Source organism: Pagrus major, chromosome 22 (genome assembly GCF_040436345.1).
Source record: "Pagrus major chromosome 22, Pma_NU_1.0".
Lineage (NCBI taxonomy): Eukaryota > Metazoa > Chordata > Actinopteri > Spariformes > Sparidae > Pagrus > Pagrus major.
Window position 1 is genome coordinate 2,988,095 of NC_133236.1, and position 24,352 is coordinate 3,012,446.

The window sequence follows — 24,352 nt, forward strand, 5'->3', positions numbered from 1 at the left end:
TTTCACAACATTTGGATGGTTTACTCTTTTTTTAAATAATATATTAACATGCAATTTGTAAATAGGTACGATGATTGTAGCTGTATTTGACCACTCACATGCATTGTAACCCAGGGATACGATTTTATTCTTCCAAAAGTGCACATTACAATGCAATATTGACATTAGAGATGAAATTAGACATGACCAAAATATGCCTTTGCAGCAAACATAAATTACTTGAGGTAGTATCAGTAACACTGTAAACATTTGCACACAAAAAATAATTACTGCACTTCGTAGGCTGGCATAAACTAATTGGGTTACATGAGCACCTGTAGTTACACGGGTCAGTTTCACGGGTCAGCCATTTTTTCCACTAACTTTTCAAAGAGGCTCAGGAATCTTTCCGTTTTTGCCTCAGTTTCTTCATGTCTCTGCTGTTCTTTGATGGACTCGTCTCTGAGGAAATTGAGAACATGATCATTTTTTCTCTTTCTTCTTCTGGGAGAAGAGGGTGTGGGCTCAGGGGTACTTGTGGTGGCAGGGTCAGCTGGTGTGGAGGGCGGGTTTGGTGTAGTTGAGATGGTGGGTGGAGGAAGAGATGCAGTACTGGTTCCAGGGTCAGCAGTCTCCTCCAAGGAGGGGTTGACAATGGCCTATAAGTTGGAAAAGAGTACAAATGAAATACTATGGCTGTGTCCAAATTCAGGGGCTGCAGCCTTCAAGGACGCGGCCTTTGCGGCCCACGAGGGCCGGGTCCTTCGGAGAGACCTTGAAGGCCACATCCACCATTGTTAAATGGGACGGTCTAGCCTTCGGAGTATTTCCTGGTTGCGTCACCAGGTGTTCATGCATTAAAGTCTGTTTTGGTTCAAATCTATCAAACGTGTACATTTATTTGTGTGTGTACAATGTGTCAAATCTGAATTGAATTATCTACATTACAAAATAAACATTAACCCACTGGTGAATAACAACTATGTTTACCATAGCATTACCAGCTTCACGTATTTTAACTGAAAGTTAAACTTTGGAGGTTTTATAGTCTCTTGAAGTTTAACATATCTGGCGTTGGATGTTCAAATGAGTAAAAACCGAGTATAAACCCATTACTTAAATTTAAATGTCATGTCTGCGCCACTTGATGTCGCCATTTTCTCTTGCTTCCTCTTCTGTTTCGGGACTGAGCAGCGGTGCGCAAAGGATCTTGGGATATGTGAGGCCACGACGGATAGTAGCGGTGCGTCCTCCTAAACGAGGGTGGGGAAGGCTGCATTTGTGGGCTGCATGTGGAGCAGCCTTCGAATTTGGACAGCCTTCGCGCAGCGTTGTGACGTAATTGGCCTTCAAATGCGCCCTTCGTGGGCTGCAGCCCCTGAATTTGGACACAGCCTATAAGTGACCTTGGATGAATACTGCACATGCTGTCATTACACCACAGAAGTACCTGGGACCCAGGAACTCTGCTCTCCGGTAAGCTTGTGCTGCAAGGGGCCATGGATACTGATGTGGGATCTTCATTGGCTGGATTGAAGGAGGCCACCACAACAGGAGGATCCATCGATGGCCTGCTCCCTAAGACAGCATGCATGTCCTCATAATACCTCCAATTTGAGGCAGTCTGTTCCCCATATTCTGTCCCAGAACCTGTTTTGGGAGTTTTCAGCACCTGCAATAACAACATACATCTCTCACACATGTTCACACATGTGGGCTACATACACACACCAGAGGCATCAAGCCAAATGGATTCATTGGAAGGATGATGCAGATGATGAAGCATATCTCTAACTACAGAAATGAGTTACCTTGTATCTGCTCTTCAAATTTTCAAACTTTTTGGCAGCTTGCTTTCCATCTACTTTCCCCTGAAAACCCAGCTCTATGACTGCTTTCCTGTAACAGCCAGTGATGAAAATTAGGCTGGGTTTATACATTGTCAGTTATTTATCTATTTAAGAATACAAATCAGGTTACTCACTCCCAAAGCTGCTTGGCTGCAAACTTCTTTTTATTAAAATGATCCTCGTGTTCAGTCCAGAACCTAATGAGGCCTCTGGTCTCCTCCACAGACCCTGACATATGATAAGAGACACAACTTGATCATCACCATTTTTGATAGAATTATGATAAGTACCCACCACGATTGTGTGTGTTTACATGCACACATATATATCGATTATGTGCAGTTGCCAACTGATTGCATAACTTGCACGAGAGAGCTGCAGTCTTCAGAACTCTGGATGTTGTCATAACGCAGACGGCTGCAATCGCTACGTGGCTTCTGTTTACATTCACAGTCACAGTGAATGTAAACATGACAGTTATACAAACGTCATGTCATGACACGAATTCGATGGAAATCGGAACAAGCCTCATGATGACTCGTGTCAATGCAGGCACGGTCATCATAAATATCGATAAAACTTAATTGAGTGCATTAATGGCTTCATGGAGTTGTTTACAGGCTCGTGAATGAGTGATTTTCAAGCATTTCTATTCTAACTCGACACTTACAGATAACAACGTACATGCAGAAAAATAACACATCCCGACATATTTGGGGATTTTTGCATGCTTTTATTTGTTAAAATAGTACTTACAATTGTGCGACTGCCTTCTCATGGACGTTGCCATCTTCCTGGTAAACATGTCTGCCTGGATGATTCGCAATGCATCCTGGGAAATACAGTCTTCCCCTCAATTTGAAGTGTGCATCGCATGGCCCTTCAAATTAAGTGGGGATTTTAAGGGCTAAACAGCACTTCCCTTACTCGTCTTGAAGTTTGGGACACCCTACCCCTCCGCGGGAACGCGCAAAACCAAGGGCTAGGGCTGATTTTGAGGGGAAGCGCGAGTATTGGGACGCAGCCTTAGTATTGTTATAGCCGGCTTTTTTAAATTGCTTCTGTGGAATAAGAATATTTGCTTTATTTATCTACTGTCTCTGCCTCATCAGTCTTGAACCTGTGCCCTTATATATTGATTTGCATCATCCTGGTTTATTATCATTGGTTTTCATATCCTGGGTTGCAAGTCCCCAGTTGGTGTTGTTGGTCCCTAAGTTAGTTTCCTTCCCCCCTTAGTTATCTTTATTTCCCCCCCTTATTTAACTTGAAAAAAATTCCACTCCTCGCCACATCATGTACAGTGTCTTCCATGCTGATCGGCTGAAGGGCACTCAAACATATCCTACTTTGCATGGCACCACCATGTAAGACTAGAAAAAGCAATGAGAAAAGATAATTGTCATTAAACTGAACTTTTGGTTAGGATCTTACCGAACACATAAACAGGGGAGGTAATCATCGCTGTCATCCTCATCACTGTCCTCCTCAATGGTTTCCTCTTCCTCTGAATGTGAAATATTCCTCGTTTCCTCACCTGGAGACCATGTTTTGTCCTCAGCCCAATCAATGCTATGTAGACAGCAAAAATATTACTCGATGACACTCGATACATCAAGTCTTGAAATCAAAATGTGTGCATTCGGCTTACAGAGTTTTGAATGTTGTTGAACTAATTTTCATCAATCTCATTTATGTCCAACGATGACATACTACCAAGGGGGAAAAAAACAGAAATACAACTTTGTATGACTCTACACACACACTTTATATATACATATGTGTATGTTATCTTACAATGCAGTAGACAGTTACCAGGTAATCATTACCCGGTGCAACATTGTTGCCATGCTGCCTTTCTGAAGCATGAGTAATGTTATTTCTCTAAACTAATTCAACCACTTCAGAGCGTACTGAACAAACTAACGTTATAACCGCCTGGTCACTTGAAAGACATTTTTGCTGACCAGTAGCCATAAAGACAAAGCTAAACACTGGAGTTAACATACAAGCTAGATTTACCAACAAGCTACGTAGCTTGACTGCAACATCGTATGGAGATATGCGCTATTGCGAGTATTACTGTAATTACTGCCATCTTAGCCTTGTGGTTAAAAAATAGAATGAAACATATCAAGCAGGGGTACTTAATTGTCCAGCAGAAAAGCGGCCAACTCTGCGTTGCTCTTGAGCCCTTGCAAATCCCGCAGTTCCCTCCACCTCTGAAATGACGCTCCAATATTTATCCTAGTTGTATTTCTGGCACGGTGCAATTCTTTCTTTTTACACTGCTTTTATTCGTCAGTATTTTTATTTCTTCTCATTGACGTGGGCAATGGTGGTGCCAACCGTGGGATAGGCATTTTTCCACTCTGTTGCCTCTGTGCCATTGTTCGCAGTTTGAGCTTGAACCTATCTGACCAAGTGAGAGCAGGTGCTGCGCGGGGCAGGGGCCCTGCCGAGTACGCACTGCCCGAGGGAGAGGGGCTGCCAGCAGCGTATGCACGAGCATGATTGACACTTCTCAGACACTCCCCTTGGCTCTGATTGCTTGTGTTGATTCGGGAGTGGTGGATTCTTGCAAACCAAATTCAGGTCACTGGGTGGACCCACAGACAGTGGATTTTTCACAGTTGATCTGTATCTTATTCTACTGTCAGAACATAATGACAATTTTAGCAAATGTAACAAAAAAATAGTTACAGACTGCAGCTTTAAGAGCAGAATATAATAAATTATCGGCAGCTAGGGCAGCATCAAGTATGCAACAAGTAAATATGAGACCAATAAGTCTACTAAATTCTGACCTCAAAATTTTGTGTAAAGTTTTAGCAAGACAGCTACAAGAAACATTACCCAGTGCGACCCAAAGGGATCAAAATGGGTTCTTCCTTGGTTGCCAAGGGTTCCACAATGTTAGGAGGGTCCTTAATATTATTCAAAGCTTGGAGGACACTTCAGATAGGGCCCTCCCATCTCTAGACAACGAAAATAAGGTGATAAGGTGGAATGGTCCAACCTTTTTAATACTTTGGAATGATTTGGATACGGGAATACATTTATAAAGTGGGTTCAATTACTGTACTTAAATCCTACGGTGGAAGTACTAACAAACACAAATATATCAGAACCGATCTCAATCAAAAGAGGATGCTGTCAGGGATGCCCCTTGTCCCCGCTTTGTTTACTCTAGTGATTGAACCATTCGCTATAGCCATATGGATGCACACAGAAATCGTGGGAATAACAACCGGTCAGACAGAACATAAACTTTCCCTATATGCACTGTTCTGTTACAGTTAATAAAATCGTTTGGTGCTACCTCAGGATATACAATTAATAACACTAAGTCCTCAGTTCTATTACTCAATGAAAAGGAAAGGGAAACCCCACTTACAGAAACTTCTCAATTTAAGTGGTATAACAATTTACATATTTAGGAATACAAATTGGATCTAAACTAGCTTGGACTGTTAACATTAACTACGAGCCTTTGATGGAAGAAATAACAAAATCAATTAATAGATGGCCTTAGATTACTAATAGATTACCCTGCCTTTATCTTTGATTGGCTGAATAAATATTATAAAAATGAATATAATATATAATAAATAATATGGAATCGGAGAGTTTAAGTTTGCCTCTACCCCTGTACTTATATTCAGACACATTGTCGAATTTGATGAAACAAACTACTAATCCAATTGTTAAAAATATGATCAAGGTGTGGTTTGAAGTGAAAACATGTATTAAAGAACCTAATGTATTGTCTCAGTATAGTCCCATTTGGGGAAACCAACACTTTACTCCAGGGAGAGCAGATGCTGTATTTAGAACATGGGCATCAAAGGGATTAGAAAATATTCAGGACTTGTACCTGCCCAATTCAGACAATATGATGGCATTTGAAGAAATCAAATACAAGTATGACATAGATAAAAAATATTTTTTTAAATTCCTCCTACTCAGAAATGTCATTAGAACAAGTCAAAATGGTCGTAAAACCGAACCCTTAACATCCAGCTTGGAAAAAATAAGAAATCAGAAAACTTGGATTGTAGGCCTGGGAAAAGAGATCTCCTCTGATTGTTACAATATAAATGGTAAATTAAATAAATATAATAGTAACATTCCAGATTTATGTATAAAATGTATGAAGGAAAAGGGGGTGCTATTCCACTGTGTGTGGCAATGCAGTAAGGTCAAAGCTTTTTGGGAAGAAATTTAAAAAAAAAATAGAAAAAAATATCTCAAAAGATGTTTTGATGAACTCAGTTTTTATTTTTATTTTAGGACTCTACCCCAAAGATCACAGGTACACTAAGAGTGAACAAATAATGATAGATATGTGTCTTTTGCATGCTAAGAAATCAATTGCATTGTTTTGGGAAAAGACCAGCAGACCAAGTGTCACATATTAGGTTAGGCAAATGTTAATAACTTTTCCTCTGGAGAAAATAACATATATACAAAGAGGGAAACAAGAACCTTTTGAGAAGGTTTGGGGACCATTTAATTTGTTTGTGAAAGGTGTGGAGCTAGCAGATGAACCTCGAATGAGGCTAATGAGAATTCAGACTGGTGGGGGTACCTTAGATGAGATTGATTAGGCAACAATTTGTTACATCATTTTTGGTATGTACAAATGTTTCTATCTGAGAGGGTTTTTAATTTTAAATTTTAAATTTTAATTTTTATATTTATCTTTTTTTCATTCCTTTTCCCTTTCTTTCTTTTGGCTTAAGTTTGCTGGTAATATTTGTCTGTTTGAAATTTTGTTTTTATCACCTGTGCCTCAGTGTAGACTTGAGTGGTCAAAGTACACTTCTGTAAGTTTGAAACTGCACACTGTACACACGTGTTGTATTGAGTAAAATGTTAATAAACATATTGTTCAAAGATTGATATGATTGATTAACTTCTAGGTCTAACAGTACAAAAGCAGCTGAAGTAAAAAATGTCTCACTTAACGTATTCATGATAAGAAAATAAATGATGTACCATTTACATCCTTTATCATACAAGTACTTTTTTGTTCAAGATATTAAGGTCTCATTCTGTATTATGTAGGCTACAATGTAAAGTGCATGAACATATCAATTGTCAATTTATACATATTACATCAGGGCCTTTATGTCAAAATCAGCAATATATTCTTTCTTAATTCCAATTAAACAAACATGACTACAAGAAATGATAAGAGCAATGGACATTGGACATGGAATTACTGCCACTTTTTATTGAAATAGCTGCCAAATAAAACATCACCCAAAGCAGATGACACCATGAACAAAAAAAAAATCCACAACAGCCCCATATACATAATACAGCAAAAAGAATGCAGCACAGTTCTGTTTCATACACGCTACTCCCTCTCCCGACTCCTTTTCCACCTTCATCTCGATGCCCAGGCTGTGGTATTTCACCGAGTCAGTCCACTCCCTCAGCAGCAGCGTGATGCCAGTGAAGGAGCCAGGAAACTATCTTGTAATCATACTCACACCTGTGTCATCACTTATAAAAGTCTTTCAAATGAAGCAAAATAAAAAGTCTATTTTATGATAAAAATGTACAACAGAAAATGAACTGTGTGCACCAAATGTGGTGATAGTATACAAAATACAATTTCAGTGACCAAAAAGTTTGGGGTTTTATGTTGAGTTGGATGTGCAATGTAAAGCAAATTCATGTTATATGTTTTGTTAAAATGAGTTTCAGCAATATGTAACATTAGGCTGTCGATCTAAAGATTTCTGGTAATCTGTGTATATATTATTAGTTATATTATTAGTTTAGTTTTTAAAAAAAATAGTTTAATATTATTAATATTAGTTTAAAAAAAACCTGGTAGAATCATCATCATCATCAACAGTCTTTCAAGTTTATAAAGCTTTTTATTTATAATTTCAATGATTTTAATATATATATGTGCGTACATAACAACTTGTTCAATGGGTAGTGTGTCGTTCTTAATTTCTAACAATTACACAATGAAAGTGATGTAAAATTAACTTTGGTAAGTAAATCAGGTTAAACAGTGGTATCAGTTCACAACAAGGTACGCAAAATTCTGAGTTGTTAGTGTAGTCTGCTAAATCGTTTTCAGTTAAGCAGCACAGTTCTATGCTGCTTTACTTCATTTAAGGGGTTAGGTAACCATGGAAAACTAGTCACTACTTGAGTTTACATTCAAAGTTACTTACTATTACTTACATGGTCATTGTTTCAGAGTTATTCAGCATCTATTTTTGAGACATTCAATTAAATAGATACATTAAATAAGTTGTTTTCTAACCTTGGTAACTACTCAGGCTTTTGTGCATCCCAAATGTTACCAAACAAAGCAGCACTAGACTTCACACTACAGCAGCTACAATTAGCAGCAAGACAAGCGGCAACTGTTTCAAGAATACATGTCATACTTTCATTTACAATATTGTTCAACTGAACTTTACATTCAGATATGCCACACTTGCTTTCCTAGGGCTGGTCATTCTAGAAATGGTAACAGTAACATTATCATGCAAACATCTGATAATGCTGATTGTTAGGTACCACATTATTTCTTCTCGATTTCACAAAAAATGACAGTTGTTGCATCAGCGTTAACAATATCATCTCAGTGAACCTCTCTTGTCTTGTCTTCATCTTCACATAAATCAAATGTGCTCAGATTGTGTTGATTCATATATTAACAAATGACTCCGATGCACCACTGCTGCCTGAGTTAGCAGCTTCTGACAGACGATAGATATCTGAAAGACAAAAAAAAACTGTCAATGAGACAGCTGATTCCCACAAACATCTCAATTTAGAACAAGAACTTACATCTTCTTCCACGCAGTCGATTTATCCAGCTTAGTCCAGCGAGAGACGAAATTCCACCACTTGTACTCTTTTGAAGAAACAAAAAATATGTGAATACAAATTTCCATTTCCCCAAGGAGATTTAATCTAAAATTTCTGTATAATTTAACAGGTCCAACAAACAAAGAAAACCTTTCAGTCTCTGCAAGTTTTGAGATAAAAAAGAAAACAACTTACTCTTGTCGAATTAGAGCCTGTGCTTGATGTAGGTAATCTTCTTGAGAGAATAGAACGGATCTGCAGGCACAATCAAATTTATCTCAATGTCAAAATTAATAGTATTTTACTACTGTGGAATTTGGGACACATTTAGCATAACAGTCAATACACAGAGTAAAATGAGCAGACTGATAACATGAAATATGAAACCAGGATGCAATTAGCTAAAAACTATTAAGCTAAGCTACAGTTTTTGTCAAAAGTTTCCATCCACTAGTAAAGAACATGTATGTCATGACAGTCTTCAGTTCTAGTGATTTCTACTGCTCTCATGTTTCTGTGATGAATGAGTGGAACACAAACTACTTTGTCACAAAAAACATTCATGCATTTTGGTGCAATAATTAATTTATTATAGGTCTTGTCAGACACAGCTGTGCCATGCACTTTATACTTACTATACTTATACTACAAAAAGTTGTTTGCACAGTTGATCTTGGGAACTGTAACTGCTTTGAAATGGCTCCAAGTGACTTTCCTGACTTGTTCAAATCAATAATGAGCTATTTTAGATTAATGCTGAGCTCCTTAACTTTCCCATTGTAGAGTTTGTGGTTGAATCTAATGGGTGTATCAAACAAGCCCTATTAAAATAGGCCCAGAAAAGTCACCAGCCGTTATCATCAGAATCAGTCAGAAGAAGTTAAGAGGCCATGCTTAAAATCACATTTGACTCACACAACTTTCTATTATCACCAAGGTTGATCCTTCAAGTTGCTGTATGTATATTTTTGACCCAACAGATTTGGTCACATTTTCAGAAGACCTATAGTAAAACCATTATTGAACCAAACTTTATAATTTTTTTTTGTGACAAAGTAGTATGTGTTTCAGTTCCAGAGTTGGAACTCGAGACAGCTGTGATATACATTGCCCGGCCCAAAAGAAAGTCACACACTTTACGATATGACTTTAGTATTGATTACGGCACGCATTCACCGCGGCGTCATTTTGATAAGCTTATGCAGAGATGGAGACTTGAGTTTGGGACTTGGACTTGAGTAGCTCTTAAGTCGCACACTCAGTGACTTGAGACTCGACTCAGACTCGAGATTAGGGACTCGTGAACAATCTTTATTTTATATTATATATGCTTCAACATTAAGAAAATATCTGACGAGCTGAATGTCATTCCCTCATGTGCAAGCTTATGCATCTTGTGTGCGCTGCGCGCGGCCACAGGTTCCTGCTACACTATTGCAACTAGCACAACAACTGTGCTGCTCTCCTGTTTGTCATAAGTTTTGCCTGTAGGAACTACACACAAGGTGCAAACAAAAGAATTTCCAAATGCAACGTTTGCAGAATGAATATAAGGGATTCTGGTAAGCATACAAAAGTAAACTGCAGTGTCTTTTTACATTTCAAATTGGTTAATTGTAAGTGATTTGAACCAATCCTACTACACATGTTTAGTACAGTGTGCTACTTACATGTAAACCTAGAACTGATGGCAAGCAAAAAATCTTAGAAAAAACCAAGGTTTTGATGGGTTTTGATGGGTTTCATTTGAAAACACAAACGTTTCTTTCAGGAATAAAAGTCAGCTGATGTTAACTGTTAAACAACAGAGACAACTGTATCCACAAAAATGTTCTGTTCTGTAAGAAAAGGACTTAAGATAGCCAATAACTCCAATGATATTTCATCATGAGTTTTATATTCAGGAATCATTTTTGTCACACAAAGAAAGGTGCCAGTTTTCACAAATGATCTTTTTGAACAAAACTGTTCATGTTTTAATATCACCAGATAGATAATTTAGATAATTTGCAATTAGCTACTGTAGCTGTGTTTTTATATTGCAAAGCAAAATACTGCTATTAATTTTAAAGGGAAGCTTTCATTGTGTCTTTTTTTTCATATTGCATTGCAATAGCCTGCTTGAATTGATCATATACCAAACAACTAATCAGTGCTGATAATACTATATGCTAATAGATAAAGGAGTGGTGATAATACAGTACATGCTTTGAATTCCTTAGATATAACTATGCAGGTCTAAGCAGACGGGATTACATGCAACAGATGATAGAATGCTCATTACAACTATAAGAGACTTGAGACTTGATTTGGACTCGTTACCAAAGACTTGAGACTTGACTTGGACTCTAGCTCAAAGACTTGAGACTTGACTTGGTCCTGCAAAAAATGACTTGTGAGCCTCTCTGAGCTATGCAATGTCACAACATTTATTTCCATCCAGAGTTGCATTATTTTTTTGCCAATATCTTGTATTGATGATGGGAGAGTCAGGCTGCTGCATAAAGTCTTCTCCAGAACATCCCAAAGATTCTCAATGAGGTTAAGGTCTGGACTTTGTGGTGGTCAATACATGTGTGAAAATGATGTCTCACGCTCCCTGAACCACTCTTTCAATGTTTGAGCCAGATGAATCGTGGCATTGTCATCTTGGAATATGCCTTCTGAAACAGAGTAACATCTTTTCCATGACCACAGGATATGTGTTCTGACATGGTTGTTGAAGAAATGAGAAGCTACTCACTGCACCAGTTAGGGTTCAATAACTTGTTGCCAGCTGAAACATATTAATCACTGCAGTAATTATCCAAATGAAGGTTCTTACCTATTTGCTTAGTTAAATCCAGGTGGTGACTTTTTTTGCAGAGGCAGTGTACATGGTCTTTAACATGTACACTGCCTCTGCAAAAAAAACTATTTTTTTTAGATCTGGATGGCCTTTCAAACTTGCTTCAGCCTTTTGCCTAGTGACTACTGAGGATTATTGAACTGAAATATTCCCCTGCAGCCAAAAAAAGCATTTTCTCCATAGACCACCATTATTAAGAGACGTCTTTAAAACTGCTGACAGGACACCTTAACCTGCAAACAAGACTAATTATGACTCTTTCTTGAAGGGTTAGGGTTAGGGTTAGTGGGCTTAATGGGCTGCATAATCAGGACGTAAACCTGGAAGCTAAAAACATTTTTGGGCGTATGTATCAGGTGAGCAATTCTCTTTGGACTGAATTGGATGCCATTTTTGCATTGCCCTGCTTCTCCATTTTATTTTTGATAGTTTAAATACATTTTGCTGTCAGTGCTTTTACCTTCGAGAAATTTTGAATGCAGGACATTAAATTGTAATGGAGTCTTTTTGCATTGTGATATTGGTACATTTCTCAAATAAGGGATCTTAATACTTTCTCCACTAATGTCAGATAATCTTCTTATCTAACTCTCTGATACAAAGTTCCAAAGAGTATTTCCCAAAATGTCAAACAATCTTTTTAAAGTCAACATACCTTTGAATCAAATAGTGTCCCAAACACTAAAATGAAGAAACCCTGGTAAAAGACAAGCACATTTCTTTATAATTAGGCAGGAACAACACAGAATGTTTTACTATACTTAACTACTGACATTAAATCACAACCTTGTTTTTCAATGGATGCAAATACCTGTAGTGAATTGAAGAATGCAAAGGCTATGTGGATTCCTTCATTTGTTGACGATACCATGGTTCCCACTCCCAAAGACCAGGTCAGTCCAAATAAAGGAGTCAAAATGATCACACACCTTGCAATGACCACCAGTGTACTTTTTTCATCTGCTTGGGTGGTGTCTCCTACACCTCTTCTTAGCATTTTGAATAAGACAACGATTACTATTAAAATGTTGATAAAAACTATGGTCAAGGCAGGTATCACGAGGGACAGCAGGGCCTTTGTTTCTGTCCAGTTGAGCCAGCAAGCTTCTTCTCTCCTGATATAACCATTTCCTGGCGCTGTGACAGCAACAGTTATAACAGCTATAATCAGAGGGCAGCCATAGCCTAAACAGAAGCCAATGGCCAACATGGTTGACCTGGACATGTGGGAAAAGACCATGACTGTCCGGTAAAAGAGCAGAAGGCCTGACACAAGCATCCAAAAGAACAGAGCAAGGTAGAAAAAGTGCATAAAAAATGTTGTTGTGCTGCATGGTCCAACTGGAACGTCAAAGTCTTCCCCTGGGTTTTCAAGGGGGTTCTTAGCAATAGAGGCAGCAATGATAAAGCAGATGTCAGCGATCAACAGAGACAGGGCAGTGTTAACAATGGAAATATGTCGCATGAACGCAGTGCTATTTCTGGTTATGGCTTTCCAAACGTATCCTTCAATAATGAGACATATAACCAAGCTTGCCAGAGATATCCCAACTCCAACATAAGTGATTATATCTAAGGCATGTTTGAGTTCTGGGGGGATGTCTGTTGCCATCAGAATTGAGAAGGAGGTGAGGTGGTTGCAGCTACAGGTTACTGTGTTGTTTATGTCCGAAACAAACGTACAACCCTCAGTATCCCAAGCGCCTAGATTGTCAAAGAGTGTGTAATTCCAGAAGACACACTGTGGGTTTAGTGACAGGGAGTTGTTTAGCTTGTCATAGCGCAGAGTGACGTTCTGAATTGTTGCATTTATTTGGACTAGCACCACAGCAGCATTGATGGCATTATCATTGACAGTTTCATTGCTGGTGTCGTTGAAGAGACTGGTGTCAAAGCTGGAGTTCCTTGCTGGCATAACATTATTAAGGGTGAAGAAGGCGATGATGGTGATAAAGACGTTGTTAACGCTGGTGTCTGGAATGTCTATTTTGATGCTTGAGTTCAGATCTGCCTTGAAGTTGTTTTCAAACGTTGTTCTGTTGAGCAGGATCTGTTGAGTTGTGATGACAAATTCCCCGACCAACCGACTGGACAGTCTCTCCAGTGAACCCAGTAACTTTGAGCTTGCATTGCGGGTTTCATTTGCATTTAGAACTGCCCAGGACTCTCTTGCATCATCACCAACGATGACATCAACTGTTTCAAGTACATTCTACAAATGAAGAGACATTTAATTGTGAGGGTACAACCTTATCAGAAAGTCAAAAAGTACATTTGTTGACATAACGCATATATCCTTTAGTAAGGAACTACAGAAGGGACTGTTTCACCTACCTCCATGATGGATTTACTGACTTCACTGTCAATGGAAACAGTTGCAATGGTGCCAAGAATGTCAATGATGGCTGATATAGTTGCAGATGAATTTACGATTTCTGTACTTTCTTCCTGGACAGTTTTATTTAGATTTGCCACAAATTCTGGCAATTCATCCACAATTAAATCCTGAAACATTAAAAACACATACACTTTTGACACCATATTTTATTAGTATGAGACTGCAAACTATTCATGAAAAATACAGACATGTTTATCTCTGTCCCCTAAAAATTGTTAAAGACCACCAAAGTGCAGGAGAGTGCTTGGAGGTGTTCAGCAGTAGACAGTTTGACCTTTGTGTCATAGTGCAGGTCAAACTGTGTTGCTAAACACCTCCAAGACCAAAAACATGGTGGTGGATTTCTGGAGGAACAGACCCAATTTGCAACCGGTGTCTATTGAGGGGATCGATGTGGAGGTGGTCAGCAACTACAAAGTTGGATAACAAACTGGACTGGTCAGCAAACCCTGACAACCTTCACAGGAAGGGGCAGAGCCAACTCTATTTTCTGAGGAGGCCGGGCTCATTTACATTTCTAAGAAACTGCTGCTGATGTTCTACCAGTCAGCTGTCGCCAGCGTTCTCTTCTATGCTGTGGTGTGCTGGGGAAGCAGCATTGAGAAAAGAGATGCTAAGCGGCTGGACACGCTGGTGAGGAGAGCTGACTCTGTGGTTGGGATGGAGCTGGACTCTCGACAAACTGTTGTCAATCATGGACAGTGCCTTTGCCTTTGAGGTGTCTGCTGTTAGATGCAGCATATTTATACAAATGGTATGTATTAGGAGAATATATTGGAATGTTAGTTGCTGTTTGGGCCTTCCTGACTTGGAGGTTATTTGGTTAGGGGTACGAGAATATTGACATGATGGTGCTGCTGTCAAGTTAATATATACCAGATTTTAGATCAGCAGAGGCATGGAGGCCCTGGGTCAGAGTTGGAGAGCAATATGTTAAGGCACCCTAAATGAGGGGCCTCTCCTATTTTTCTGTCCCTCTCTTAATATGAACCATATGTTATAAACAGGTTTTTGACCAAAACAAGCTCGGTATATAAGGAGCTGTCTGCATATTGTTGTCGGAGTTTCATTACTCGGCTGGAGACTCTCCAAGTAATGTGTTACTTGATTACGATACTGAACTTATTGTAATAAATTTGTTATACAACTAAGACAGTGTCGGCGGAGTTTTTCTTCAAACATCTTTGACTGCATCGCCACTGAAAATACGACAGAACTTGGCGTCACGAATTATCAGGACGTGTTTGTGGCCGCGGCGCAGCTGGACGCAGCCCTGCTTTCCTCCTCTCATCCAAGGTGAGCCTGCACTGTTACGCTGTTTGGGGGGGATGAGGTCTGACTGGAGCTGTCCCTGGCTGTGTTGGTTTTCGGTCGCACCGAAAAGATTATGTGTGGGTGAATATGTGTCATGCTGTGTTGATGTTTGCGGGTGAAGTTCCGTTTAAATTTGTCTTACTCTCCATTGTTTTACTGCGTTGTGGCCACCGCAGTAGGGGGGAGTTATGGTAGAGTAAGAGCTAAGAATAAAAAGTAGAAGGGAAATGTTTGTGTAAAGGGTAAAGGCAAGGAGCCTAACAGTGAGTAACGTTAAGTGAGTTAAAAAACTATGCGGGGTTAATGAAGAAGAGCGCTCATAAGCTTCTTAAACCGTAAGACATGTGTAAATTAGCCGCTGCGTGAAAGTTGAATAAGTGGAATATAAGGGAAAACCTGGTACCAGGTGTATAACCAGAAATAAGGATTAAAGGAAGCTGCAGATTTGGATTGAAGCCCTCTGGGAGGCGGTTTTATACGGGCCTAAAACCTGAATATTTCACTAGGTGAGTTCAGGTCGGTTATAAGCAAATAACTGGAAGTGTAGAGGAAAATATTTGTAGATAGACGCCCTCTCTGGTGCTGGCTGACGAGCCACAACTGATGCCGTTTTGTCAGATATTCTACACTTCAAAGGTAGCAAAAATTTAGATATAAAAAAGAAAAAGGAATAAGGAAGCGGCAAAGCATGCTTAAATAGGACAGTATGAATGAGTCAATTTTAGAATAGATTGTTGATTGTGATTTTGTTCTTGGTTTTGTTATATATATATATAGGCTGAAATTGTGTGTCTTTATGAGTGTGTGTGCTTGGAGCACGAATACTTTGTTTTAGAAATGTGGTTACTATTCCAGTGTTGTGTTTAGATTATGCATTAGGATTAAGTTTATGGTTTATAAACTTTTTCGGGGACGTTTTTAATCTGTTAAAATTCTATAAGCCTCATTGGAGGATATTAAAAATAAGAGTTAAAAATATAAGGCCCGGAAAAGAAGATAGGAAAAGATTAGGGAAGATTTCATAAGTTTGAATAAAGATTGATTAACTTTTTTGGAAGACATTTAATTTGATAAATAAAATTTATGAGCCTTTTAAAGGACATTTCTATAAGATTTAAACAACTTGCTATGAGCTTCCGAAAAAGACTTATTTAAGATAAATAAGGAGAAGTGGAGAGATTAGTATATAACTCTGTGTAAAAGATAAATATGATTGAGAGGAATGAAGAGTGCTGAGTGAGTTATGATGGTGAAGGATTTGAGAGTGTGGAGTGCATCGAGAGTTTTTATGTTAATGATGAATGATATGGAATAATGTTTGGTGCTTAAAAGTGCAAAATATCTGTTATAAATAACCCAATGTGCTGGCAGAAGAAAAAAAAAAGAAAAAAGAGAGTTGCAAAATATTATTGAACTAAATTGTGAAAAGAAAATCTGATCCTTGTTTTTTTCCTTTGTTCCTTGCATCTGTGGGGGAGACACGGAGAGACGGGCGGAGCCTGAACAGTGTGTCACACGGACCAATTTGGTGACGTCAGACTCCTACCCAGAAAAACCTCTGCACAAGGCCAGTACTGTTTTTGTTCGCGAACTCTTTCTATACCTGCTGTTTGAAAATATGTTTGTATAAGCATTTAGGATCATTGTAATTTGTTATCATACTAATAGATCCTCTGGGGTCCTTTAAAGTTGGCAAATTAATTTCTTTGGTTTATTGACTGTGGCAAAAATAGTGATTCACAAATAAGCTGAATAAATAAATAAAATAAATAAATTAATATTCTTAAGTGATTTTAGTTTAAGTGATTAACCTCACTTGGATTAATTGATTGTTTGATTGATTGATTGGTTGATTAATTGGTTAATTGATTGATTGATTAATTGATTGATTGATTGATTGATTGATTGTTAATTTATTAATTGGTTAATTGTTAATTGATTGATTGATTGTTGTTGATTGATTGATTGATTGATTGATTGATTGATTGATTGATTGATTGATTGGTTGCTTGATTGATTAATTGGTTAATTATATGAAAAAGCAACATAAAGCAGCTAAAATGTTGAAAAAGGACGATAAAACTTCAAAAGTAATCACGCCTCTTGATGTCGTTCAAAACAATAATCCATTCATAAAAGAGATCCCACGGATCTCAGCAAAATAGTACCGCTGTTGGCCAGAGATAGATCAACCCTGGCCAGTGGAAGGGACCTTTAATCCTGATGTAATTAAAAAACTGCAGGTGCTTGTATCTACATATAAAGCGGAACAAAAAAGAGGGAAAAAGGGAGAGAAACGTGAAGAAAAGAGACAAATAGAACTTACGATGCTCCAGTTGTTTGAAAATGAGGGACAGAAGTGGACAAAGGCTGCAAAGGAGAAAAAAGAAGAAAGCATGGAAGAAATGGGAAAAATGGCCAAAGAAACAGAGAAACTAATGGCTGAAGTTAATTCACCTTTCTCACATACGAACCCACCTACGACTGGAAACAAAAGGAGGATTGAGGATCAGGAAGAAGAGTTTTGGAGACAACACTGATCAGAGTGACTCGGAGGAAAACTTGGGCGGCTATGACCCTGCAGTCAGGCGGATACTGGCTAGAGCGGAAAAGAAAGGGAACAAGACATCGAGGAAAAAGGAGTTAGGAGATGATGGCTCCAGTGAAAGTGAGGATGGAGACAGTGATGAAGACTGGGAGAGTAGAGGCGCTTCAGCTTCAAGAAGATTATATCTGGGGACATCCAGCACCATGGATGAAGACAGACAGAGAGCTGTAAGAGACATCGAAAGAAGCATAGATGAATGCCTTTCATGCTTGGATAGAACTCCCAGCCCTGATCGCCAAAGAACTTGGAAGCTGCAGATACAGAAAAAAGAGTTACAGAAGAAGAGCTCCCTGAAATCAGCTATGAAATATGCACTGCGCTCAAGAAAAGAGAAGAGGACTGACAAAATCTGTCCAGTCATTATCCGAGGACAGAATTTGGAGTATAAACCCTGGCAGAGCACAGATATGTCAGACATACTTGAGAAGTTACTACTCTGCAGGATGGAGCATATCCTTGGATATCAAAGCTGGAAGAAATCACAGTAGGAACACACATTGCCATGGGAGATGTCAAGAAACTGTTGGCTAGCCTTCTTGGGGTCACAGGTATGGATGAAATTCTACAGAAAGCAGGACTCAACCAATATGCGGGGACTGCAGTGAATGATTCAGAACTGTTTGCCGCACATAGAGGTCAAATGTGGAGAGCATTGAGAGAAACATTTCCGACAAATGTACATCCTGATAATATCTTTATCGAGCCACTAGGACAGGAGGAGAACCCGAGAGCTTATGTGTCAAGAGCTCATCAAACATGGAGAAATGGTACAGGAAATGACCCGGACTTGAATCAAATGGAGCAATCAATCCTAAGAGCCAAAATACAGAAGGGACTGCCTCTGCCAGTGAGGAGCAAGTTGGCGGAGGTAGTTGGTCTAGGAAGTATGGCTAAAGGTGTTTATACAGATCATATAGCCAATCAAGTGGAGCTATACAGGAAAAAGGAACATGATCAGAAGGAGCAGGACCAAGAAACCCTCAGAAAACTCAATCAAATACAACTGGTGGACAATAAAAAGAAGGACAAGAAACAGGCTGTAGTTATACAGAGTCAGCCTCAGTTAAATCAACCAATGCCACCAAACCAGGTTCCACCACAATTGCCTCAGCCACTTTCGGTGGTTCCTGTGGCTTCGTACCAACAGCCAGTTTCTGGTCAGCCGCAGATCTGGAGAGGAAGAGGTCGAGGAAATTTTGGAAGAGGAAGAGGAGGAAGATTTGATCCATACTTTCAACAGTCTTATGAAGTGTGTTATAATTGTGGACAGCCTGGCCATTTTGCCCGTGAATGCAACAAAACAGGAGGAAATTTCAGAGGAAGTTTCAGAGGGCCAATCAAGACCATTCAGGGGACCGGTGAACCCATACAGGGGCCCGGAACCAGGATTCTAGAGGTGCTCGGAGAACTCGAAAGGGGGGTGTCAGCTAGTAGTATCAGGGCCGGAGAGAGATCCAACAATAGTGGTGAAAGTAAACGACCGACCATCGGAAGTAATGGCGGACTTCGGAGCTGCTTTCACCTGTATTCGGCCTGAAGATGCTATACATCTCCCCATGTCTGGTCAATTGATTCGGACAATCGGGTTTGAGGGAATAAAACAGCTGATTCCTCTCACGAAACCAATTGAGCTCTTCTATAAAAATTCGAAGACTACAATACCCATATTGGTATCAGAACATACACCTATTGCGCTTTTGGGAAGAGATGCTTTGTGCAGATTAAATTGTGTGATAAAATGCACGCCAGACGGCTGTCTGGTGGAAGTACCAAGTGACATGGTTTACCAAGCATTGGTGACAGTGGAGACTGAAGCTTCTTCAGTATTTTGGATTGGAAATCTCAGTGCAGATCTTTTGGAGCCAGCTAAGTTGTGGGAGAAGTTCATTGTTGCAAACATGCCTGATGCAAGAGCACCGGAGTATCCATTGCATTGCACACTCAAATACTTCAAAGATGCTGCCCAATTAAACTCAAACGAATGGTTGAGTCGTCAACCAAAACAAGTTCAACTCAGCTCTTGTTGCATAATTTTGGGACCACAAGGAGCAGCTATGAAGATAAACAGAAATGAATATTTGGATGAAGAATTTGAAATTGAGAAGAGTGTGCCACATGTAACTCTGTTAGTTTCTGAAGAGTATGAACAGAAGCATATAGGAGACATGATGACAGAAGCAGAGGGAGCTATTTTTGCTCCAATGAAACAGAATCTTGCCATTTGGAGAAGTGAAGACCAACGGTTCCTTAAAATTATGATTTCTGCTCAAGGAGAAGGACAGCAACAAACTGTGAGGATGACACATTAGTCAATTTGCAGTGCTAAGATGGAACCAGACTCTAAGGAAGAAGAGATGTTGCGACGGGTTCCAGAATGTTTGTGGTCTCAACATAGTACTGATATTGGACTGGTGAAGGCAGCCCAACCAGTGAAAGTTGACCTCAGACCAGGAGTTAAACCTCCTTGGAAGAATCAGTATCCACTAAGAGAAGAAGCAATTCGAGGGATTGAACCACAAATCGAAGGACTTTTGAAAGCAGGTGTGTTGAAGATAACGCAAAATCCTCAGAGTAACACACCGCTGTTGCCTCTGAAGAAGCCAGATGACTCTTATCGCCTGGTAGATGATTTGAGGGCAGTGAATGAAGTAGTAGCGGATTATCCAGCAGAAGTGCCAGATCCGCACACTTTGTTAGCCCAAGTTCCACCTGATGCGACATTTTTTACGGTGCTAGATTTATGTGGTGCATTTATTAGTGTTCCGCTCAGTGTGGAAAGTCAGGGTTTGTTTGGGTTCACATACAATGGAAAATTCTATGAGTATGAGAGATTGCCACAAGGGTTCAAACATAGCCCGCACATTTTCAATAACGTGTTGAAGGATGATTTGGCGGGAATGGATCAAATATTAACGAGCACTGTTATTCAATACGTGGATGACATTATCATTTGTTCACCAGATGAAGAAACATGTCATAAGGACTCAATTAAACTGTTACAGATATTGGCTGAGAAGGGGCACAAGGCTTCTCAGAAGAAGTTGCAGTATTGTCGGGAGAAAGTAGTTTATTTGGGTCAAACAATAACACGGGGACACAGGAGCATTTCAGATAATCAGATTGATGCTATTCGTAAGGCTCCAAAGCCCAGAACAGTAAGGGAGATGATGACATTTATTGGTATTGCTGGCTATTCTTCAGCATGGATAGAGGATTATGCTAGTTTAACAGGGCCTTTGAGAGCTATGATTAAAGATACGGGGAATGCTAAACTTCATTGTAATCTTTCTTGGACACAGGAAGGCCTTTTGGCTTTTGAAACAGTCAAGCAAAGGCTACAGGAAGCTCCAGCGTTAGTGCTTCCGGATTATTCTAAGAACTTTTTGTTGTATGTGTCCACCTCAATGGGAGGTAAATATGCATGTGCAGTGCTTTGTCAGCCAACAGGTACGGGGACAAGTCCTCAGCCTGTTTCTTACTATTCTACTGCATATTCAGAAGTAGAAATGGGGTTGCCACTGTGCTATAGAGCAATGGTAGGAGTTTCTTTGATGTATGATAAGGCATCATCTGTCACAATGGGCTATCCGGTGACAATTCTTACTCATCATAGTCTCAGAAATCTTCTGAACTATGGCAAATATACATTGACCATGCCGAGGCTAAGAGACTATCATAGGCTTCTAGAGCAAGAAGATGTCACCTTAGCGAGATGTGCCACAGTGAATCCAGCTGAAAATTTGCCAACTCCAGAGGATGGTGAACCGCATGATTGTGTTCGAGAAGCAGAGAAATACTCAAGGCTTAGATCAGATTTGCAAGCCCTCCCATTGTGTGAGGCAGACTTGGAGTATTGGACGGATGGATCTTGTTATCGTGTGGGAGATAAGTTGAGTGCGGGATATGCTATAGTAAAAGCTCAAGCAAAGGGTTTTGTTGTGGAGAAGGCTGAAGTAATACTGCAGCCTGCATCTGCACAACTTGCATAACTTGTGGGGCTAACTGAAGCATGTTTGTTAGCAGAAGGTAAGCGAGTGATAATTTATACCGACTCTGCTTACGCTCACAATGTGTGTCATCTGTTTGGATCAGTGTGGAAGAGCCGAGGGTTTAAGAAAACCGATGATTCTCCAATACAACATCACGCTCAAATAATAAGTTGCTGCATGCTATGATGAAGCCTAAGGAGATAGCGATAGCTAAGTGTGCAGCACATAGAGCGGATATGTCAAGAGTCACACAATAAATAATAATAAAGTAATAAAGCAGCTGACGAAGCGGCAAAAGCAGTCACAGGAGCAGATAGAGTGGGCAAAGTTTTGTTGGTTACTCATGAAGTGGATTTGGAGGATAGAATCACACTTAAGAATGTGATTTTAATGCAGGATGCTGCTCCTGAGATTGATAAACAGTTGTGGAAAGACAGAGGTGCCACCCAGGATTCTACGGGTCTTTGGAGAAATCATGAGGGGCTAAAAATAGCTCCTCCAGACCTGTTAGGTCTAATGATTCAGGAGGCACATGGGTTAGCTCATGTTGCAAGGGGGAAGTTAGGAGAAAGATCACGAAGGAATATGGTTTTTGGGCACCGTGTCTGCTTGACCAGATTGACTATGTCATAGGCAGGTGTACAATCTGCCTGAAAAACAATGTTCGGAGGGGTGTGATAGTTCCACCTGGTCACATTCTGACTCCAAGGGGTCCTATGCATGAGCTAGTTGTGGACTATGTTGACATGATCAGACCAGTTGAAGGAAAGAGGTACATGTTGGTTGTGGTAGATCGATTTTCACGATGGCCCGAAGCTTGTCCAACCAAGCGGAAGGACGCTCAGTCCGTTGCCAAGTTTTTGTGTAGATAGGTCATAAGCAGGTGGGGGCTTCCAGATCGGATATCCTCAGACAATGGGAAGGAATTCGTTGACAAGACAGTAAGGTTGATTTTGCAAAAATTAGGAATCAAACAGCGTCTTGGTGCAGTCTATCATCCACAAAGCCAAGGAATATGTGAAAAAATGATATGATAAAAATGATATGTCGTTCGAGTGAGTTGCGTGATTTGCATATGACACCGCATGAGTTGGCCACGGGAAGACGGATGCCAACACCTTGTTTGCGCACTAGTGGAAAGGGACCAAGCTTGGCCCTTTTGGAAGATGAAATGAGAGCATATGTTGCATACATGGCTAGTTTGCACAAAAGAATATCTACATATGTTTCTGACAGGCAAAGGAAAGAGGAGGTGCAGGAGAGACTTGATGAGCAAAAGAGGAGTACAGTGCAGCCTGGAGACAAGGTATTTGTGAAAGTCTTCAGGAGGAAGTGGTATAACGAACAACGGGAAGGACCATTTGAGGTTGTTCGCAGTACGGGAACTGCAGTTCAGGTTAAGGGGTCTCCAACTTGGTATCATTTATTGCACTGTGTTAAAGCACCCAGAGAAGAAGTGCAACGTTCACAGAGTCAAGATGACTCTGTGGAACAAAATGAGGAAGAACATGCAGCCGAAGGGCAGATGCATGAGGATCTCCAAAGTCAAAATCCCGAAGGGGGGGATTGTCCAGATTGTGGAAAATGTTGATGATTCTGAGCATATTTTTGATGATGCCAGTGATGATAATGTTGATGATGGACAAGGGAAAGAATTTGGGGACATCAAATTCCAATATGTCCCAGAAACATCAGAGCATGTTTCAGTGGAGAGTGAAACACCAGAGAATGCAAAGAGATCTGACTCCGTTGCGAGAGAACTCAGAGGTTCAGTTGGACAAAGGAGTCCCAGGCCAGTTCAGAGGAGGGTCAAACCTCTCTGCTATGAATCCTAGGATGGTAGAAAATGTGTCACAGCCAACAACAGAGGTGCCTAATAAGATTCTTACGACGCCAAAACCTGAGGAGACAGTGCTCAGGTCCAAGCTTGGAAAAATGGTTATTCTTCCTTGTAAATGTGGAATATGGAATAGCCATATAATATCTTCCCAAGTGGAAAAACAGTTGTGGAGAGGATGTGGAGTTGATACTTCCTGGAAACTACGGTCCGCCTTATAATCAAAGAAAGTACTTATTGTACAATGACATGAGATATAAGAAAGTTGTGGGTGATTGTTCACTTGCCGTGCGCAACCTAGCATGGGAAGATGAAGGGGAGTATGTGTGTACTTATCGAGAACCAGAGTTTAAATTTGTTTCATCTAGTCACTCTTGGATTGAAGGTTACATAACTCATAAGGTGAGACTTATGATAACAAACCTGAGACCTGTTGAAGTAACCACTGCAAAGGTAAATAACACACAACATGGAGACTGCTATTTTAAATTTGGAACCAACAAACAATGTTAACGCTTCAGATCAGAATAGTACCTTGGCGCCAATATTGACACCTAGGAAATTGGTGAATATGACGCAGACATTTGATAAAGTATCCTTGAAAGTTAAAGAGATGGTAAATGAGAGCCGGAAGTCTATGTTAGAGATGGGGATTAGTGTGAATAGTAGTAAGGAGATTG

At 39.9% G+C, this 24,352-nt stretch overlaps 1 protein-coding gene across 1 annotated transcript in view; it reads right to left on the reverse strand.

Annotated features, from left to right (window-relative positions):
• Positions 1 to 335: 335 nt before the first annotated feature.
• LOC141018397 (adhesion G-protein coupled receptor F1-like) overlaps positions 336 to 24,352 on the reverse strand; it is a 41,054-nt gene continuing 17,037 nt past the window's right edge. The window contains exons 3-7 of the mRNA XM_073493356.1: positions 13,861 to 14,031; positions 12,338 to 13,738; positions 12,182 to 12,223; positions 1,430 to 1,651; positions 336 to 638 (exon numbers count right to left, since the gene is read on the reverse strand). Coding sequence (XP_073349457.1) covers positions 336 to 638; positions 1,430 to 1,651; positions 12,182 to 12,223; positions 12,338 to 13,738; positions 13,861 to 14,031 — 2,139 coding nt within the window. The remainder of the gene's footprint in view (positions 639 to 1,429; positions 1,652 to 12,181; positions 12,224 to 12,337; positions 13,739 to 13,860; positions 14,032 to 24,352) is intronic.